Consider the following 20,000-nt stretch of genomic DNA (forward strand, 5'->3'; position numbering starts at 1 on the left):
AGATGTGTTAATACGTACTTAATTTTCTTTGTATATTTCCCTTTGATTATTCCCAGCAGAAAGATTTCGGGTTTGTATTTTATCTGTTCTCCTGTAATTTCTTGCACCGGAGGGGGCGGAGTTGCAGCCGGTGCAGCTGGAGCGTGTTTGCAGTAGTGCCTCTCGGTTTTATTTTATTTTATCAATTTTTAGTACTCCTACTTGATTCTTTTTTATTTAATTAACATTTTTTGGTGGAGATAACAGCGTAGAGCATAATACATACAAAAACTTTTGTTGCTGCCGAAGATTTAAATAAGCATGGGAAAAAGAAAGAAACGCCATGGCACCAGCCCAGGATCTCTTCCTCCAGTGAAGACAGCAAAACAACCACGAATTGAGGAGCTCTTTGTTGGCAAGAGATCTGTAAGTAAAACTAACCCCCCCATCTCCAACAATCTGGAGAGATTAGAACAGGACCGGCAAAATGATATGGCAAATCAGCATTTACTAGACTTCTCCAATCTGGTGGAGGGGGGAAAAAATGATTGCCAGCTCTTATCACAAACAACTAGCCCAACAACCTCCTTTATTGAGTCTAAGTTAGAGACTAAAAAGGCAAAGAACAACCAGATAATTCAGAGTATGGAGAGTTGACCCTGGGAAAATTCAACCGAGTTTATGGCAAAGCAATGCAAACGGTGGTCTCAATATTTGAACAATTAATTGCCATCCAACATGATGTAGAGTCATTGAAAAAAGATTTAGCTGTTTTTCTTCAAATGCAATATCGGGACCCAAGAACTCCCACTAAAGTGCTGGCAGAAGATTTGATTAACTCCCATTCGCAGGATAAGGAAAAGGAAAAAGAACAAAGAGCCAGAGAAACAGTTAAAGAGACAGATAAAAGGAGACAGTCCTCTCAAAAAACCAGTCCCTCCCCCAGACAAGGCATCGAGAGGAAAAGGTATCAAAAAAGAAGAAATCAGGAAAGAATCCCTCCCTCAATTACAACAATCACATCGCTCGCTACAAACACAAAGGATAGCTCTTAGAATCCATTTGAACAGACTTAATTATGGACGTTGGAATTCCAGAAGTGCAATATTAAATTCCCTAAGCCAGCTTCTTCACTGTCACAGGGGCATGATTGATCTCCGTGCTGTGGAGTGGTTACCTGAGGCCCCAAATTGGAAGCGGGTCCTTTTGTCTTTCAAACAGCCCACCATACCTCAGATGTTATTCAAGATGAAGGCATTTTTAGCCTCCTTCCAAATCTTTCCCATCAGAGTCTTTGGTGAGGAAAGGGTTATCCCGTTAATAACTAACATGCGAGCCTCCAAGGAGAATGACACCACCTCATTTTCAACCTTGGAAAAGAAAGAGACTGAGAGTGGGAGTAAACCAATCTTGCACAGAGAAGAGATACTTAACAGCACAGAAGCTAGCCTCATTAACGCTTTTGGTGCTCTCCCAAGGAAAGAACAAGACAATATATTATTCAAGCTAGAAAATTTAAAGAAATCCTTATTGGTCACAATGGACACAGCAGAGCCACTTATAGACCTGGTTTCCCCAATAATTGAGCCTCTCACTTCCCCCCCCCCCCAGAGGGCAAGAGATTGCATGAATTCAAGATCATAGAAAATAGAAGCCAAGACCCAAAGGGGGTATTAGAGGCCCCAGAAGAGATGGAGATGTTTTCATCCCTGTATGAAAATTTCATGGCACCTTCATCACCGCCAGCTCCAAACCAAGATACTGAGAGTCGACTCACGAAAGAGCCACCATTGCAAAAAATGAAAGATGACCTAATAACGCCTTGCCCTACAACCAGAGAAGAGGCTATTACTCTGTACTATTACACTGCGAGCTATACAGAGCTTGTAGGTCTGCATATATTCTCCCCTTATTAGAGAGATTGCCAGGGAGGGCAGACCATTTTTATCTAGGCTTTCTCCTCCAGGACACTAACCCGGCTACCACGTATGCAGCGGCAAAGTTCTGTGCTGCTGCAATGTCCATAAGAAAAAAATTGGCTACAGTATAGAACCATCTTGTACCAACTATCTGGACATACCTTTAACAATCTTTGGACCATAATGTTATTATCCACTTTTAATGTAAATACTTTTAATTATATTTTAATGTTAGTATTTTTAATATAGTGTAAAGACAAATGTATATTGCTGGTCTTTGACCGTAATAAAGATCTTACTTACTTACTTCTTGCACCCATTTCCAAATTTTTGTCCAATATTTTTGTGTTTCCGGGCAGGTCCACCATATGTGATAATAATAAGTCCCTTGTACTTTTTTACACTTCCAGCAGGTCGGTTTCATGTTTGGGTACATTTTAGCCAATCTTGTTGGTGATAAATGCCAACGATAAAACATTTTGTATATATTTTCTTTAAGTGCTGCTGATCATGTTAGTTTATAATTTGTGTTCCAAATCCTTTCCCAATCCACTAGATCTATGTTGTAACCAAAGTTTTTGGCCCACGTGAAGAATTTCTCACCCAAGAAGCTTCTCCAGATCTTGACCGGATAGTGGAAAATGGAAGGATTTTTATTCCTTGCGGACAGCTGGTCATTTGCATCCTTTTAGAAGGTCGTTGAGGCCCCCTGAAGATTTTTCTATGTCCTCAGTGCCTCCTGAGTAGCACTAATGGCTCCTGCAGTCTGCGATTTTGCTCTGGAACTCCATTCCTGCTCCCACACCATTCCAAGGGTGTTCATCCCAAATTGTGTAGCTAAAAGTATGTAGAGAGATTCTCAGTCACCCTTCATGCCGTGGTTGTCCCAAAGATGCTTTTTTTTTTCAAGAGGCAACTGGACCTTCTCATTTTTCTTTGAAGACGTTTTGCTTCTCATCCAAGAAGCTTCTTCAGCTCTGGCATAGCTAAATGTTATGGACATTCTCCACCATCTGGGCCAAATGTGCTGGTAGCTCCATAAGTTTCTCTCTCTCTCTTCCCTTTGTGGCAGGACCTGCGCATCGTCTCTCCAGAGGCAGACAGTGGTTTTTTGGGGTCAGAAACCAGCAGGACATCTCTGGCACAGGTGCCCAAGCACCAGTTGATAAAGATGAGGTACAGCACATTAATTATCGTCCTTTTCCTTTATATACCTCTTTTTCAGTTGTATAACACTATCTCTTCCTGGAGTCGCTCAGGTTCTTTTCTTTGACGAGAATAATCCCATTTCTCTCACTGGTTCTACTTTTCTTTCTGCCACTTTCTCTCTTCCCTATTTTCCAGTTTCACTCACTTTCTTTTTTTGATAAAGTATAACTTTATTATGCAATTCCTAGCAATTTTCTAAATTCTGTATGCATCAATGTTCTAGGCTGCTCGTTGTCCTCTGCTCCTGTTCAGTGAGCTTCTTGGTCGACGTGTTACTTTGGTTAATTCTGGTCTCGAATGAATGGCACCATTTTTTTCAATATTCTACCAGCAAAAATGAGCTAAATAGATTTATATAGCCCAAATATTAACAAATGTATATTGTGTGGAAATGGCAACCGTCTGATATTTCAGATTCCTTATTTTTTTTGCATTTTGTACTTGCTTTTGTACTTGCTTTTGTAGCTTCTAGGGAAAGTGATTTTTGGAATGATTGTCTTTTAGTATAAAAATTATTAAGCATCCTTCTGTTGCTGCTTTTAGAGAGAGAGATTTCTATTCCATTTTCACATCTACCATTGTGTGTGTGTGTGTTTGTGTGTATAGATAGATAGGTAGGTAGGTAGGCAGGCAGGCAGATAGACAGATATAGATATAGATATATTTATATAGTGTTTTTTTCTTTTGTCAAAGCACCTGATATGCCCAAATATGGGAGGGAGCATACTGCTTCATTTGGCCTATCAGGCCCACTCCAGGAGCCTTTCAGGCAGGAAATCATTTTTGTGTTGCATTTGTGCTGATAAATAAATGAAGGGAGACTAGTATAGATCTATTTCACGCTATTTAGCTCTCATCAGCTAGCCATACCCTTGCTGGGATTCGAACGTGGGCTGTTTTTACATGTTGGGCAGTTAAATTAACCTCTAAGCCACAAGCTCTCCTCCCTTATCGGCTGAGCCAGGGGAATGATTAAGTGTTTTTTTTTTCTTTTGTCAAAGCACCTGGTATATGCCCAAGTACGCTTAGAGGTTAATATAACTGCCTAACATGTAAAAACAGCCCAAGTTCTAATCCCAGCAAGGGTATGGCTAGCTGATGAGAGCTAAATAGCTTGAAATAGATCTATACTAGTCTCCCTTCATTTTATCAGTATCTATCTATCTATCTATCTATCATCTATCTATCTATCTATCATCTATCTATCTACATCTACATATCTATCTATCATCTATCGTGTGTGTGTGTGTGTGTGTGTTGTATATGTGCTGATAAATAAATAAAGGGAGACTAGTATAAATCTATTTCAAGCTATTTAGCTCTCATCAGCTAGCCATACCCTTACTGGGATTAGAACCTGTGCTTTAAATGTATGTATGTATGTATGTATATACACACAAACACATACATACATACACATAGATACATATATATATAATTATAATTATGCATTTTTCTTTATTCTAAACCACATTTCCAGTTTTGCACTCTTTCCCTCCAAGGTTCAGATGGTCAATAGTCAGAAAGGTAGAACATGTAGCTAAATAAGAAACAAGCATAATACACTTTACCAATCCTACATATCTGGGGTTTTTGGTTCCAGGTCCTACAGCATCCAGAGACCTTCATCTACAATCGATATGCCTCCCCGCTCACCATCCTCAAAGAAAGCCCCAGGGGTGGTGAAGCAGCTGGGACCAGACACATCATCTGGACAAGGGAAGCCCAATGCTGGGAGAAACAGATGCACCTTGGCGAAAAGAAACCCCATCCAGAAGACCTCTCCCTGCAGGTGGACAAATGAAATGGAGCCGGAAGACAATGAGAACTGTGAGTGGAATTCCAGATGAGGATGGGAGATACCACCTCCATCATGTCCAGCTACCTCCTTGCTTCGGAAGCTTTGAGTCAATTATGGAGGCCAGAGTGTTTCTGAACAGTAGCAAGATGTCATCTATAGGTATACAACACAGCTCATAAGGCCCCAATAGAGGAGCTGAGATAGAATTTAATCTAATAACAGAGTTGGAAGGGACCTTGGAGGTCTTCCAGTCCAACCCCCTGCTTAGGCAGGAAACCTTACACCACTTCAGACAAATGGTTATCCAATCTCCTCTTAAAAACCTCCAGCGACGGAGCACTCACAACTTCTGGAGGCAAGTTGTTCCACTGATTAATTGTTCTCACTGTCAGGAAATTTCTCCTTAGTTCTAAGTTGCTTCTCTCCTTGTTTAGTTTCCAATGGTATAGGGTCTCCTACTTGAGCAAGGGGTCGGACTAGAAGACCTCCATTTCAATTCATTATTCGGTTAAAAGTAGCGTGTTAGCTCCCCCATAAGTTTAATTTTTCTGCGATTTCCCCTTGGAGATAAAATGGAAGAAAGTACAAGGAATAAATTGAAATCGTGACCCGACAAATGCGCGCACGACAAAAGTGCGTCGACAAAACCGCAGCGAGAAAACCGCGACCTCGAAATTGCGCCCACAATAGCGTGCCGACAACAGCGCGCCGACAAAAGCGCGATTAGGTTTAAGGTAAGGGTTAGGGTTAGGTTCAGGGTTAGGGTAAGGGTTAGGGTTAGGGTTATTACCTTGTTTTCGCGTTGTTTGTTGATGGCGCGCATTTGTCGGCATGCTGTTGTCAGCGCGCTGTTGTCGGAGTGATTTCGAGGTTGCGGTTTTCTCGCTGTGGTTTTGGCGGCGTGCTTTTGTCATGCGCGCATTTGTCGGTGAACCAATTGAAATATTCCTCCTTTTTTAAGCATTGACCCATCCTACAAGACTTCTAATCAGCGGGCCACTCTGCTGTATTTAAGAAAATCAGACCGTGATGTAAATATATATTTTTAAGGCTGACCTCATTTTCATCCTTAAGGAAAATTCAGGGTAACTTGTTCTCTCTCTCTCTTGCATGCCAGTTCACCCTGACTCCGAGACAGAAACCGAGACCCAGGGGGGGACCAGTCTGGATGGGAGCCCTCCACCCCATGGGAGAGATTCCCCCGGTTCGTCCCCCATTTGTTCTAACGTGGCCCAGGCTCACCACAAGAACTTTCTTCATTCACGCTTGGAACGAGAGTAAGTATGCCTCTCCCAAAAGGACTTCAGGAGAAGACAATATGATAGATCTTTTGGATGGGCTTGATGACCCTGTCTGAAGAAGGATTCTTCATTCTGTAGCAGCAATTACTTGGCAAGGAGTCTCTGAGAGTCACGAACAAATCTTCACACTAATTAAGCGAACTGATTGTCTCCTGCAAACTCCACTCCCCTTTTGCTCCTCTTTATTCCCTCTGGGAGGGGCCATTTACCGTCCACCTGTGCCTTTACTCCTGAGTCGGCCCTTGTTCCTTAGCTGTTCCCTTCTCCTGGCAGCTCTGCACATTTGCACATCGGGAACAGGCTCCAGCTGTTCTTCTGCCCCTCTGATGTCTGACTCCGAAGGCAGCTGATAACTGTCAGATGGCCCTGTCCCCCGCTCTGCCTCCGACACAGAGCCCTCCTCCGAGCCTTCCCCAGACTCCAGGACTGGCCCATCTTCCTCCCCAACCTCCTCACTGTCCGAATCTGCTGTCAGCTCTGCTGGTGGGCCACAAAAATTTCTCAACCACTGTCTCCGATTTAGCCAAATTATTATTTTTTTAACCTGTAATTCTACCCCTTCCCTCCAGCACGGGAAGTGGGAGAGAAGAGCATTTGAACTCATTTCCCCCTTTTTGTCTTGGGTAGAATTGGGATGACTTCAACCCGCCCTAGTAGCAGTTGTCATAGTCAACTTGATGTTCCTGATGCGCTTGTTTTATTCCTCCACCAGTGAAGCCATTGAAGCTTTGCAACATGAAGTTTCTCGGTTGCGCCAAAGTCTAGAAGAGTCCCTCCATCGGCAATCTTCTCCTGCCCATCCACTTAGAGCCCAGGACACAGCTCACCTTTATCCACGGGTCACTCCAGCAGGGTAAGGGATGTACACAACTATTGCTTAATGTGTAAGAGTTTCTGGGCCAACTGTCCTCTGGGAGACTTCATTGTTTCTTCCCAGTCCCTGGTGAGTCTTATCTATAACTACATGTCTGCGGAGATCCTCCATCATCCAGGTCATGGTTGCTTTTTCAAGAGGCAACTGAACTTCCTTCATTTTTTTCCTTGAAGATGTTTCACTTCTCTCATCCAAGAAGCTTCTTCCGTTCTGAATGGACTTTTTTTTGTTTTTCCTTGAAGAATTTTCGCTTCTCATCCTAGAAGCTTCTTCAGTTCTGAATGGACTTTCTTCATTTTTCCTTGAAGAAGTTTCGCTTCTCATCCTAGAAGCTTCTTCAGTTCTGAATGGACTTTCTTCATTTTTCCTTGAAGAAGTTTCGCTTCTCATCCTAGAAGCTTCTTCAGTTCTGAATGGACTTTCTTCGTTTTTCCTTGAAGAAGTTTCGCTTCTCATCCTAGAAGCTTCTTCAGTTCTGAATGGACTTTCTTCATTTTTCCTTGAAGAAGTTTCGCTTCTCATCCTAGAAGCTTCTTCAGTTCTGAATGGACTTTCTTCGTTTTTCCCTGAAGAAGTTTTGCTTCTAATCCAAGAAGCTTCTTCAGTTCTGAATGGACTTTTTTTTGTTTTTCCTTGAAGAATTTTCGCTTCTCATCCTAGAAGCTTCTTCAGTTCTGAATGGACTTTCTTCATTTTTCCTTGAAGAAGTTTCGCTTCTCATCCTAGAAGCTTCTTCAGTTCTGAATGGACTTTCTTCGTTTTTCCCTGAAGAAGTTTTGCTTCTAATCCAAGAAGCTTCTTCAGTTCTGAATGGACTTTTTTTTGTTTTTCCTTGAAGAATTTTCGCTTCTCATCCTAGAAGCTTCTTCAGTTCTGAATGGACTTTCTTCATTTTTCCTTGAAGAAGTTTCGCTTCTCATCCTAGAAGCTTCTTCAGTTCTGAATGGACTTTCTTCGTTTTTCCCTGAAGAAGTTTTTCTCATCCAAGAAGCTTCTTCAGTTCTGACTGGACTTTTTTTTTTTTTTTCCTTGAAGAAGTTTCGCTTCTCATCCAAGAAACTTCTTCAGTTCTGACTGCACTTCCTTTGTTTTTCCTTGAAGAAGTTTTGTTTCTCATCCAACAAGCTTCTCTAGCTCTGACAGTTCTCTAGAAGAAGTTTCTTGGATGAGAAGCAAAATGCCTTCAAGGAGAAACAAAGTCCAGTTGCCTTTTGAAAAAGGGAAAGCTGTGCCTCCTAACCCCCAAATGATATGTAGAGGCCAATAGGACTGCAGGGACAGTTTAGTTTCTCACAAGGCAGCTGACTCACCCATTATGAAAGACATTATGGGAAACTTCCAAAACAGCTCACCACAATTCTACTGTCCTGGCTGCATTCCAAACTGTTCAGAAAGGAGAGATTCAAAGAAAAATCAGGGTGAAAATATTATTCCTTTCTCTCTCTGATGCCTTCACTGCCTGTGGAATGGAATGGAGTGGAATGGAACAGAGCGGAATACAATGCAATGCAATATAATACAATATTAATACAATACAATAATAATAGAAATACATTGCAATTACAATACAATAATAATTCAATACAATCTAATACAATACAATAATCTAATACAATACATTGCAATTACAATACAATAATACAATACAATAATAATAGAAATACATTGCAGTTACAATACAATAATAATGCAATGCAATTCAATTCAATACAATAATCTAATACAATATAATACAATAATAATACAATACATTGCAATTACAATAGAATAATATAATATAATAATCTAATATAATACAATGCCATTATAATACAATACGAAAATAATACAGTGCAATACAATACAATGATAATACAATACAATATAATACTATAATAATACAATACATTGCAATTACAATATAATAATAATAATACAATAATAATACAATGCAATACAATATAATAATAACACAATACAATAATAACACAATACGATGCAATACAATACAATAATAAATACAACACAACACAGAACAGAACTGACTCATATTTATGATGGCTGCAGTGTCTCGATGTGACGTGATCCTCTTTTACGACCTCTGGCAAGTAAAGGATGCCCGAATGAAGAAGCCAGATTCACTTCACAGTTGTGTTAATCGCTTAACAATTGCAGTGATTCACTTAACCACGGGCAGGAAGAAAGGTGGTAAAATGGGGCAAAATCCACATAACAGAGGCCTCGCTTAGCCACAGAAATTGTGGGCTCAACAGAGGTCGTAAGCCGAGGACTCCCTGTATGAAACCCTGCCACGGAGTTTAGCAAATCACAGTGGCCTCGTCTGCCGGTGGGCGCTCAACTACACATGCCTGTTTGTGATCCATCTCCCGTGTTCCCACAAACAAAAGACTAGACTAAATCACACTGATTAAAAGGAATCCAGGCAGATTTTAGGAGTCCAGAGGTGATGTTGCTGGTGGGGAAATGAAAGGATAATATAAGTTTCTTGTTTTGTGCTTCCCAAAGTTTTTCCTTGGGTGTAAACACGCTGTCTCCTTCCACAGAACTTCAAGGAAAAGCGTGGTGGAATCGGATGGATCCTTTCTGACCACTGAACCAAAAGGAAGAACCCCAAAGCCATCTTTGGCTCCACGTGGATGCGAGTTGGACTTCAGTATGTGGCAAAGGTTTTACATGTTGTTCTCGTGGTCCAGAATTAGAAACTCGTTGTCCTGCTTAGACTCTGGATTTCAATTGTCGGCTGCGCCTGTCGATATGGCCAAGTGTTGTGATCTGCCACCAGCCTGCAGAGCTGACGGCAGATTCGGACAGTGAGGAGGGTTGGGGAGGAAGATGGGCAAGTCCTGGAATCTGCAGAAGGCTCGAATGAGGGCTCTGCGTCAGAGCAGAGAGGGGGCCAGGGCCATCTGGTAGTTAGGTACTGCCTCCGGAGCCTCCGGAGTCTGACATCAGCGAGGCAGAGGAACAGAGGGAGCCTGTTCCCAGTGCACAAATGCACAGAGCTGCCAGAAGGCAATTAATTAAGAAAAAGGGGGCGACTCGGGAGTAAGGCTTGGAGATGATTGACCCCTCCCATAAGACATAAAAGAGGAGCACATGGACGTGAGCTCCGTTTGACTGTGCTACGTTTGGCCTTGCAAAACTAGTGGACGCTTAGGTCTCTGGCAGCGTTTCAAGGGAGATAAAGGTGGGGCACTTATCAACATTACCCTGAAAGACTGCGGCAACTCGAGCAGACATCTGTCAGACTCTTCACAGGCTGTTTGTGAATCATTACGGGCTGTGAATGACCATAATTCACAGCCATTTAAATCAAAGAAGGTTTCTGGTACTAAGAGGGTGATTTATGCTTTCTCAGGAAGCCTAGATCAGAAGAGCCAATGGCAGGATGTTGCGATTAATTTAGTTAGGGAGGGAGCATACCTCCCTAACTATAAATGTCTCTAAACAAGTTGTGCTGTCCATTTTAAATATTTTGAGAGGTTCTTGTTGCTCTCTGAGCTTGGTTGTTTTCTTGCAGACATTTCATTACCCAAACTAGGGAACATCATCAGTGCTAGCGATATTAAATATTTTGATTCGGTTGAGCCAATTGTTAGAACCGGCAATTTAACGGCTCTTTTGCAATTCAGTTAATGCTCCCCAGTGTTCTTTGAACCCCTGGGATCATGTAGGACTTTACATACCAAATTAATCTGAAGGTTGTCTGCTCCTGCTTCGTTCCTAGATCCCTCCGAGTCAGACGACGCACTGTTAAAGTTGCAGAATGGAAAACGCCACAAAACTCCCAGGATGAGATCTTCCAAACCATGCACTGTCCAGGGACCTTACACAGGTAAGGATATGATCTCTAAGCAGTGGTGGGATTCAGAGGCGGGGCTGACGTTGCAACGATATGATGTGCAACCTTGAAGCTCCAAGATCACTGTCAATATCTCTGCCGCTGGATGGTCCTTTTGGACCTAAACCGTCCCGCAGAGATGGTGATAGAGAAGGGCACATCCTGCTGATCCCAGGGACATCGCAAAGTCGCTGTTAGATCCAGGAGAAGCCCTTTTTTCCGGTGACGGAGAAGCAGCCATTGAAGCTGACAAAAGTTGGGACAGCTCCAGAATGAAAGGAAAGTGGGAGAAAAAGTCTGTCGAATTGGTGAGATAAATTTTATTATTAGAGAAGGGAACACCCAAAAAGATCAAAATTAAAGTTAAAATTGAAGACAGAAGAGATTAAGCAGCGAGATTAAGCCTGAGTCAAACTTAGTGTGTTATTTTTCTTTAATCTTTTTATTGATGGAATTTTTACAAACGCTTCTTATTTTTTAAACTGGACTGGGTTTTTTTCCCTATTTCTCTTTTTTTCAATACTTATTGATTAAGATTTTCTTTTTCTTTTTTCAACGCTCTATTGCATTTTCTTTTTAATATTTTTTCTTTTTCTCCTTAAGTTTGGAATATAAAGAGGGAAGTAAAAGTAGAGGAAAAGAAGTAACACTTTTACCATTTACACCAGGGGTAGTCAACCTTTTTATACCTACTGCCCACTTTTGTATCTCTGTTAGTAGTAAAATTTTCTAACCGCCCACCGGTTCCACAGTAATGGTGATTTATAAAGTAGGGAAGTAACTTTACTTTATAAAATTTATAAAGCAGAGATACAGCAAACCCCTACCGCCCACCATGAAAGCTGGAATGCCCACTAGTGGGTGGTAGGGACCAGGATGACTACCACTGATTTACACTGTGAGTCTATAATCTTATCGGCACCTGTTGGATTCTCTGTGTTTGGTTTCTTAGGGACACAGTATCCCATTTCCACTCCAGAGACTCAAGATCCCAAGAGACTCCAAACGTCCGCTCTCGGTCACCCGAATGTCCAGTTGCAACATGGAGAAGATTCTGCTGGTCACTTGGCTGAAAAGGAAATTAAAGGTAAACAAAGGTTCATGTGGATTGCCCCTCTGTAATATAGGTAGCCCTTTGACTTACAGCCATTCTTTTAATAACCATTTGAAGGCACTGGGGAAAAAGGGACCGTTTTTAACACTTTGCACAACCAAGCAATTCCAGAGAAATGTGAAAACGTGTTTGCAGGTGAGAGGAATCAAGTTTCAACCCACTGCGTCCTCTGCCCTCCGTCACCTTTGCGTTGATAACACAGGTGATACAAAAATGATTGGAACTTTTGGTTAAACATTAACTGGATTTATTGCTGACTTCTGGTTTAAAAATCAGGGCCTCTCCTTGGTTTTTACTTTTGAATTCTTTCTTTCCTTCATATTTTCTTTCTTTGTTTGTCTGTCTTTTCTTCCTGCTTTCTTTCTTTCCTTTCTTTCTTGTCTTTCTGTCTTTCCTTCCTTCCTTCCTCCCTTCCTTCTCTCATTCCTATCTCCTTGCTCCCTCCCTCCCTCTCTTCTTAGTTTCTTTACATGTTCCTCCCTCCGTTTCCTTCCTTCCTTTCTTCTTTCTCTTTTTGTCTTCTGTTCTTTCCTTCCTTTCTTCCTCCCTCCCTCTTTCTTTCTGTCTTTCTTTCTTCTTTCCTTCCCTTCTTCCCTTCCTTCCTTCTCTTATTCCTGTCTCCTTCCTCCCTCCCTTCTTAGTTTCCTTCCTAACTTCTTTCCTTCCTTCCTTCTCTCTATTCTTCCTCCCTCCCTCCTTTCTTCTTTCTTTCTTTCTTTCCTTCCATTCTTCCTTCACTCCTTCATTCTCTCATTCCTATCTCCTTCCTCCCTCCCTTCTTAGTTTCCTTCCTAACTTCTTTCCTTCCTTCCTTTTCTCTATTCTTCCTCCCTCCCTCCTTTCTTCTTTCTTTCTTTCTTTCTTTCTTTCCTTCCTTCCCTTCTTCCTTCCTTCCTTCTCTCATTCCTGTCTCCTTCCTCCCTCCCTTCTTAGTTTCCTTCCTAACTTCTTTCCTTCCTTCCTTCTCTCTATTCTTCCTCCCTCCCTCTTTCCTTCTTTCTTTCCTTCTTTCTTTCTTTCTTTCTTTCTTTCCTCTATCAACCTATAAGTCTCAGCAGATTTCCTGCTGGACCACCTGCTAATAATTGAAGCTTGCAAAACTTCACGAGAGATGCATTTTACAAAACGAAAATGCTTTTCCAAAGATGCAAAAACCTCTTGACTTACTATGCTGTCTAGACAAAGCATCAGGAATGATGCTGTTTGTTTGTAACGGCTTCTATTTCCATGTCATGGTGGCCTATTTCATTGTAACCGGAATTATTCTCTCCCTTTTAAGGTTCCCCGAGGGATGGATCCAGACCTTCTAAGCAAAGAGCAACCGAAGGATGGTTGTGTCCCTCATGTAAGGACTCTTCAAACTCCAGGAACAAAGACATAGCCGGTGAGACAAATATTTGAGGGTCCAAGATGGGGCTAGCCCTGAACAGTTTAAAAGTCCCTCTCCATTTTTATTTATTTTTCGTCTTTTAATGAGCTCGTAATCCCGTACATTGGTGTGGAGTCAAGGCAACTGAATGGTGCTGAGTGCTTACTGCCCTTCCTGTCACCAGTGCGGAGTTTGCAGTAGATATATTCTCACGGTGCGCAGAGAGAGAGAAATGCCTGCCTCTACCTAGGATTGAACTTACACTCTCCTTGATTGTGAGGCGAGAGCTCCACCTCCTCTCCATTCAGTTCATTAATCTAAAGCCAAATCCTAATCCATACAGTTCAGGTCTTCTTTTTATGACGACACCCAGACACTTAAAATCGGCCACTTGCACCATTCGGTCTCCCTTGATGTCTGCTCTATTCCATCTATATAGTCCATTATAAGTGCCTTGGACTTATTGGTGATAAGGACCAAGTTACGGTCTCTACACCATGAAAGCAAAACAGTTCACCTCATCTCGATAGGCAGATTCATTCCCCAACCCCCTTGGGGATGAGTCCTACCACAGTTGTGTCATCTGCAAATTTAGGAATGACATTACTAGCATGAGTGGAAATGCGGTCATGCACATAAAAAGTATAGAGCCATGATGGAGAACCAATGGGATGCCTCAAAACCAGCCTAAAACCGGCTCCCAAAATAGTCTGAAATGCCACAAAAACAGCTTGAAAATGGCCCCCAAAACAGTTTGAAAACGGCCCTAAAAATAGCCTGAAAATGCCCCCCAAAACAGCCTGAAAACAGTCTCCCAAACAGCCTGAGAACCAAAAGCAGCCCCCAAAACAGCCTGCAAATGGCCCCACTACCATGTGAAAACAGCTCCAAAAGCAGCCTGAAAATTGCCCCAAAACAGCCTGAAAAAGTTCAAAAACAGCCTGAAAAAGTTCAAAAACAGCCTGAAAACGGCCCCATAAACAGCCTGAATATGCCCCTCCCAAACAGCCTAAAAACACCCCCCAAAACAGCCTGAAAATAGCCCCCAAAGGAGCCTGAAAACGCCCCCAAAAAACAGCCCGAAAACATCATCTGCAAATTTAGGAATGGCATTGCTAGCATGAGTGGAAATGCCGTCATGCCCATAGAGAGCATGGAGTAAGGGACTCAACATGCCACCTTGTGGTATAGCAGTGTTAAGAATAAGGGCTGAATAATTCACTTCGCAACCGCACGACTGACTTAACAAATGCTAGGATTCACTTAACAACGGTGGCAAGAGGAGTCATAAAATGGAGCTTGACAAACGTTTCACTTAGAGACGTAAATTTCAGGCTCAGTTGTGGTCGTAACACAAGAACTGCCTGTACTGTTTGGTGCCTGGGATTTCTTCCCCATTGGGAAGTGGTAGATGGATGGATGGATGGATGGATGGATGGATGGATGGATGGATGGATGGATGGATGGATGGATGGATAGATGATGGATGGATGGATGGATGGATGGATGGATGGATGGATAGATAGATAGATATAGATGATGGATGGATAGATAGATAGATAGATAGATAGATAGATAGATAGATAGATAGATAGATAGATAGATAGATAGATAGATAGATAGATAGATATAGATGATGGATGGATGGATGGATAGATAGATAGATAGATAGATAGATAGATAGATAGATAGATAGATGATAGATAGATAGATAGATAGATAGATAGATAGATAGATAGATAGATAGATATAGATGATGGATGGATAGATAGATAGATAGATAGATAGATAGATAGATAGATAGATAGATAGATAGATAGATAGATAGATAGATAGATATAGATGATGGATGGATGGATAGATAGATAGATAGATAGATAGATAGATAGATGATAGATGATGGATGGGTAGAATAGATAGATGGATGGATGGATGGATGGATAGATAGATAGATAGATAGATAGATGATGGATGGGTAGAATAGATAGATAGATAGATAGATAGATAGATAGATAGATAGATAGATAGATGATAGATAGATAGATAGATAGATAGATAGATAGATAGATAGATAGATAGATAGATAGATATAGATGATGGATGGATAGATAGATAGATAGATAGATAGATAGATAGATAGATAGATAGATAGATAGATAGATAGATAGATAGATAGATAGATAGATAGATATAGATGATGGATGGATAGATAGATAGATAGATAGATAGATAGATAGATAGATAGATAGATAGATAGATAGATAGATAGATAGATAGATAGATAGATAGATGAGAGAGAGAGAGAGAGAGGTAGGTAGGTAGATGATGGATGGATAGATAGATAGATAGATAGATAGATAGATAGATAGATAGATGATAGATAGATAGATAGATAGATGATAGATAGATAGATAGATAGATAGATAGATAGATAGATAGATAGGATGATAAGATAAGAAGATAGATTTATTTTTCCCCTCTCCCTGTCTCATTCTCTCTCTCTCTCATTCTCTCTCTTTCTCTTTTTTTCTCTCTTTCTCATTCTCTCCCTCTCTTTCTCTCTCATTTTCTCTCTCTCTTTCTTTCTCTCTCTCTCATTCTCTCTTTCTTTTTCTCTCTTTCTCTCTCATTCTCTCTCTCATTCTCTTTATCTTTCTCTCTCTAGATATTTAAAGGAGGTTTTTTTTTAAATGGGCCCAATGTAGCTGATAAATATTTTATTTTCCTGGCCACCTTAGGAGCAGGTGACCGCAAGGAGAACGCTCCAGAAGAAAGCTCTAGAACGCAACCAAAGCTCAACCAACAGCAGCAACCAAAACAGGCAGGCCTGTGGTACTTGGCGCTGCCGCCCGCAGCTACCTCTATGAATTACATCCCAGCTATTCCCTTGGCACAATACCCGGTCTCATCCATCATGTGAGTATGGCTTCCACAACTGGAGTCCATAGGATTCGCTTCTCTTCCCTAGCAGTGGGCAAATGCAGAATCTCCATGGATTCATCCTGGAGACAAAAAACCATAGGAAGAACCGTTGCAGGAATTTAATTATGGCCAGTCTAGAGCTATGGCCAAGGTGAGGGTAGCACCCATTTATTTGAGGACTCTTGGTGCTCTCTGAGCTGGGTGGTTTTCTTGCAGATGTTTCATGACCCAACTAGGTAACATCATCAGTGTTAGAAGGGAGTCGGTTCTGTACGGAGGAGGAGGAGGAAAACTGTAGGGTCCTTGATGTTGTCTGACGTTGATGGTTTTCTTGCAGATGTTTCATTAGCCAACTAGGGAAACATCATCAGTGCTAGAAGGGAGTGGGGTTTGCAGGGAAGGAGGAGGAAAGAACTGTGGGGTCCTTGGTGCTCTCTGAGCTTTGTTGTTTTCTTACAAACATTTGATTACCAAATTAGGTAACATCATCAGTGCTAGAAGGTAGTAAGGTTTGGGTGGGAGAGGAGGAGGAGTATGTGATCCTTGGTGCTCTCTGAACTTTGTTGTTTTCTTGCAAACGTTTCATGACCAAATCTAAGTAACGTCATCCGTGCTAGTAATCAGGACGAAGAGCAGCCCTGATGATGTTCCCTAGTTGGGTCATGAAGCGCCTGCAAGAAAACCACCAAGCTCAGAGAGCACAAAGGACCCTACAGTCCTCCTCCTCCTCCCCCTCTACCACTGGTGATGTTCCCTAGTTGGGTCACGAAACGCCTGCAAGAAAGTCACCCAGCTCAAGAGAGCATCAAGGACCTCCTCATGTCAACCCTGAGCTCCAAATCATTCTCCTTGAAAGCTGAGGTCTGCTTGAAGTTGGCTGTCTTGTTTGACTTCTCTGTTGAGTTGGAAGCCACGTTCATCCCTCTCCCAACCGGGGTCCACCTCTGCTTAACTTTCCCAAGGTCAGCCAAGGTTAAGCAGCTGCCCTCACCTGCCTCTTTGACTTCTCCGTTTCTCTTTCTTTCCTGGACAGCTATCCTCCACCCCCCGTCGCTACCTCAATCTCTTCGCTCGCCCTCCCGGCTTTCGATTCCGCCCGGCCGCCAGCCACTGAGTGGAAGACCTCACGGGCGCATCTCCGGGAGTATCACTGCTGCTCCAGGACTGTCTTCCCTTCCGCCAGTTTGGAAGACTTGAACTGGACTTTGAACCGAGCCGTGGAAGCGGCGAAGGACATGAAGTTCACCACCGAACAGATGAACAAGTCTCTAAGCTGGGCCTTACGGAAAGCCAGGAGTCCCAGAACCTCCTGCCTCTTTTGATCGGGATGGACCGAAGAGAGAGGAGAAAGCCACCGGAACGGGGATGACCACCGATTAAAGGGATTGAGTTGCTTGCTCGCTGGTTTTGTTGGTATTTGAGTGCCAAAGAAGAACCCCGCAACTCCTCCGTTGACTGGGGAGAATGACGTATCCTCGGTGTACGGGGAACGTAGCCTTCTTCAACCGTGCTTCCTCTTATTTCGCTCCCTTCTTGGGACGATTGGGGTGACTTCTGCTATTTTGGAAAGCCTCTCTCTATTTTTTGGACCTGGGCTTTGTAGCTTCCTCTCAGGGATGTTGCTATCCATGTTAATAATAATGATGATGATATGGTAGTAATAATAATAATAATAAATTAATAGGCAGCTTGGCACAAGAGGCAAGGTTGGGCTAGAAAGGTAAGAAAGAAACGAGGTGCCTGCCTTAGCCTTCAGATATATTCTAGGGAAGGTTTGGTTTGAAGGGGTCCTTGGTGCTCTCTGAGCTTGGTGGTTTTCTTGCAGACGTTTCATAACCCAACTTGGTAACATCATCAGTGCTAGGAGGGAGTGGGGTGTGTGGAGTGCAGGAGAAGTAGGAGGGAGAGGAGGAGGAGGACTGTGGGGTCCTTGGTACTCTCTGAACTTGGTTGTTTTCTTGCAGATGTTTTATCACCCAACTAGGTAATGTCATAAGTGTCTCGGTAGTTGAGTAATGAAACATCTGCAAGAAGACAACCAAGCTGAGTAGCAAGGATGACACAGTCCTCTTCCTCCTCCTCCTTTCACTTCCTCCTCTTCCTGCTCCTTCCCCTCCTCCTCCCCCCCCTCTTCTTCTTGCACTGATTGTAACGTTCCCGTGGTTCGTCCATGAGGCCAATGTGGAGAAAAGACAGGACACGACCTTTCTCGGGATGGTGCGACCCAGATTGGGGGTCTGAGAGCCCCTTTTATTGAGATAGGACAAAGGCAGGAGGAGCAATAGCATGTGATTAAAAACAGCCTGTAGAAGTACAATTTCTAATCTACTGCTCAGGGAAGTTCTGTCTATATATGGTCAAATCCTGGACGTCATTGGTAGGGCACATCTCAGGATGTTATGTTATGAACTATCAGGATGTTATGGAGTTTTAGGAGTTTGTTTTCTCCTGTGTGGTTCAGCGTGGCTCTGCATGCCCTGGTATGAACTGGGCCATGGGTGACCCACTACGCCTACACAAGGAATTATATTACAACAACTGATGAAATTACATAGTTGGATCATGAAACATCTGCAAGAATAGAAGCAAGATTGGAGAGCACCAAGGACTCCATAGCTGTTGTCTTCCTCCTCCTCCCACCTCACCTCTCCTTGTGCTGATGATGTTACCTAGTTGGATCATGAAACATCTGCAAGAAATCAAGGAAGCTCAGAGAGCACCAAGGACCACCTCATTGCTACAAATGCTCTCCTTTAAATGTTTGTACTATAACTTTGGCCAAGGGCTTTGGATCTCCCATCTTCCAGCATGGAGCATTCTTTCAACGGAGTTGATCCATCCATCCATTCCCCTCCCTTTAAGTCCAGGGCATCCAACCTTGTTCCCCCTTAAGACTTGTGGACTTCAACTCCCAGAATCCCTCAGCCAGCACACCCTTCCTTAAAAGTCTTTGCCTTAACTCTTGAACCTTTTCAGGTGTTTCTTCAGCATCAGCTGAAAGTTGCTGTTAGAACTTCTTCCAGGGAATGGAAAGAGTCCAAAGCTTCACCTGGTGAACTTTACTTCATTTTTAATTTTGAAGGATAGGGGTGTGGGGCGGTGTGTGTGTGTGTGTGTGTGTGTGTGTGTGTTAAATCCTTCCAGTCGCCTGCCCAAGTGGCTATAGGGGTGTTTTTTATGCATATTGTGCCTCGAAGGGGGTTGGGAACCAGGCAGTGTTGGATTGGGGTTTGTGAGAGGTTTATAAAGCTCCTTGAATTACAGCAGTCCCATTGAGTGACGGTTCGAAGTGACCACGGCATGGGAGAAAGGGACTTGTGCTTTCACACTTAACGACATTTCTAGCGGCCCCAGGATCACACAATCAAAAATTCATATGTTGGCAGCTGGTTCGTACTTACGATGCTCACAGGGCCCCCCTTCCTTCCTTCCTCCCTCACTTCCTTCCTTCCTCACACTGTCTGTTGCTTGCTTGCTTCCTTCCTTCCAACATCCCTTCCTTCCTTCTTCCCCTCCTACCTTCCATCCTCCCACTGTCCCTTGCTTGCTTCCTTCCTTCCTCCCTCCTTCCATCCTTCCTTCCTCCTTCCATCCCCCCTCCCACCATCCCTTCCTTTCCTTCTTCCCCTCCTTCCTTCCATCCTCCCACAGTTCCTTGCTTCCTTCCTTCC

General features: G+C 42.7%; 1 protein-coding gene across 1 annotated transcript; it reads left to right on the forward strand.

The window, feature by feature from the left end:
* The first annotated feature begins 2,967 nt into the window (after positions 1 to 2,967).
* LOC116519475 (microtubule organization protein AKNA-like) lies at positions 2,968 to 18,168 on the forward strand. Its single transcript, XM_032233353.1, has 10 exons — positions 2,968 to 3,074; positions 4,711 to 4,937; positions 6,026 to 6,185; positions 6,922 to 7,062; positions 9,627 to 9,736; positions 10,811 to 10,918; positions 11,877 to 12,011; positions 13,318 to 13,422; positions 16,146 to 16,323; positions 17,363 to 18,168. The coding sequence occupies exons 1-10, from the start codon at positions 3,070 to 3,072 to the stop codon at positions 17,649 to 17,651; spliced, it is 1,458 nt and encodes a 485-aa protein (XP_032089244.1). The 5' UTR covers positions 2,968 to 3,069; the 3' UTR covers positions 17,652 to 18,168.
* The last annotated feature ends 1,832 nt before the right edge of the window (positions 18,169 to 20,000 follow it).

Source organism: Thamnophis elegans, chromosome 16 (assembly GCF_009769535.1).
Source record: "Thamnophis elegans isolate rThaEle1 chromosome 16, rThaEle1.pri, whole genome shotgun sequence".
In the NCBI taxonomy this organism is placed as follows: Eukaryota; Metazoa; Chordata; class Lepidosauria; order Squamata; family Colubridae; genus Thamnophis; species Thamnophis elegans.

Bases quoted from the DNA above. Each gene is read 5' to 3' on its own strand.
- LOC116519475 (XM_032233353.1), top strand. The intron at 4,938-6,025 runs GTGAGTGGAATT...CTTGCATGCCAG, and splicing joins GCCGGAAGACAATGAGAACT to TTCACCCTGACTCCGAGACA. The intron at 6,186-6,921 runs GTAAGTATGCCT...TTCCTCCACCAG, and splicing joins CATTCACGCTTGGAACGAGA to TGAAGCCATTGAAGCTTTGC.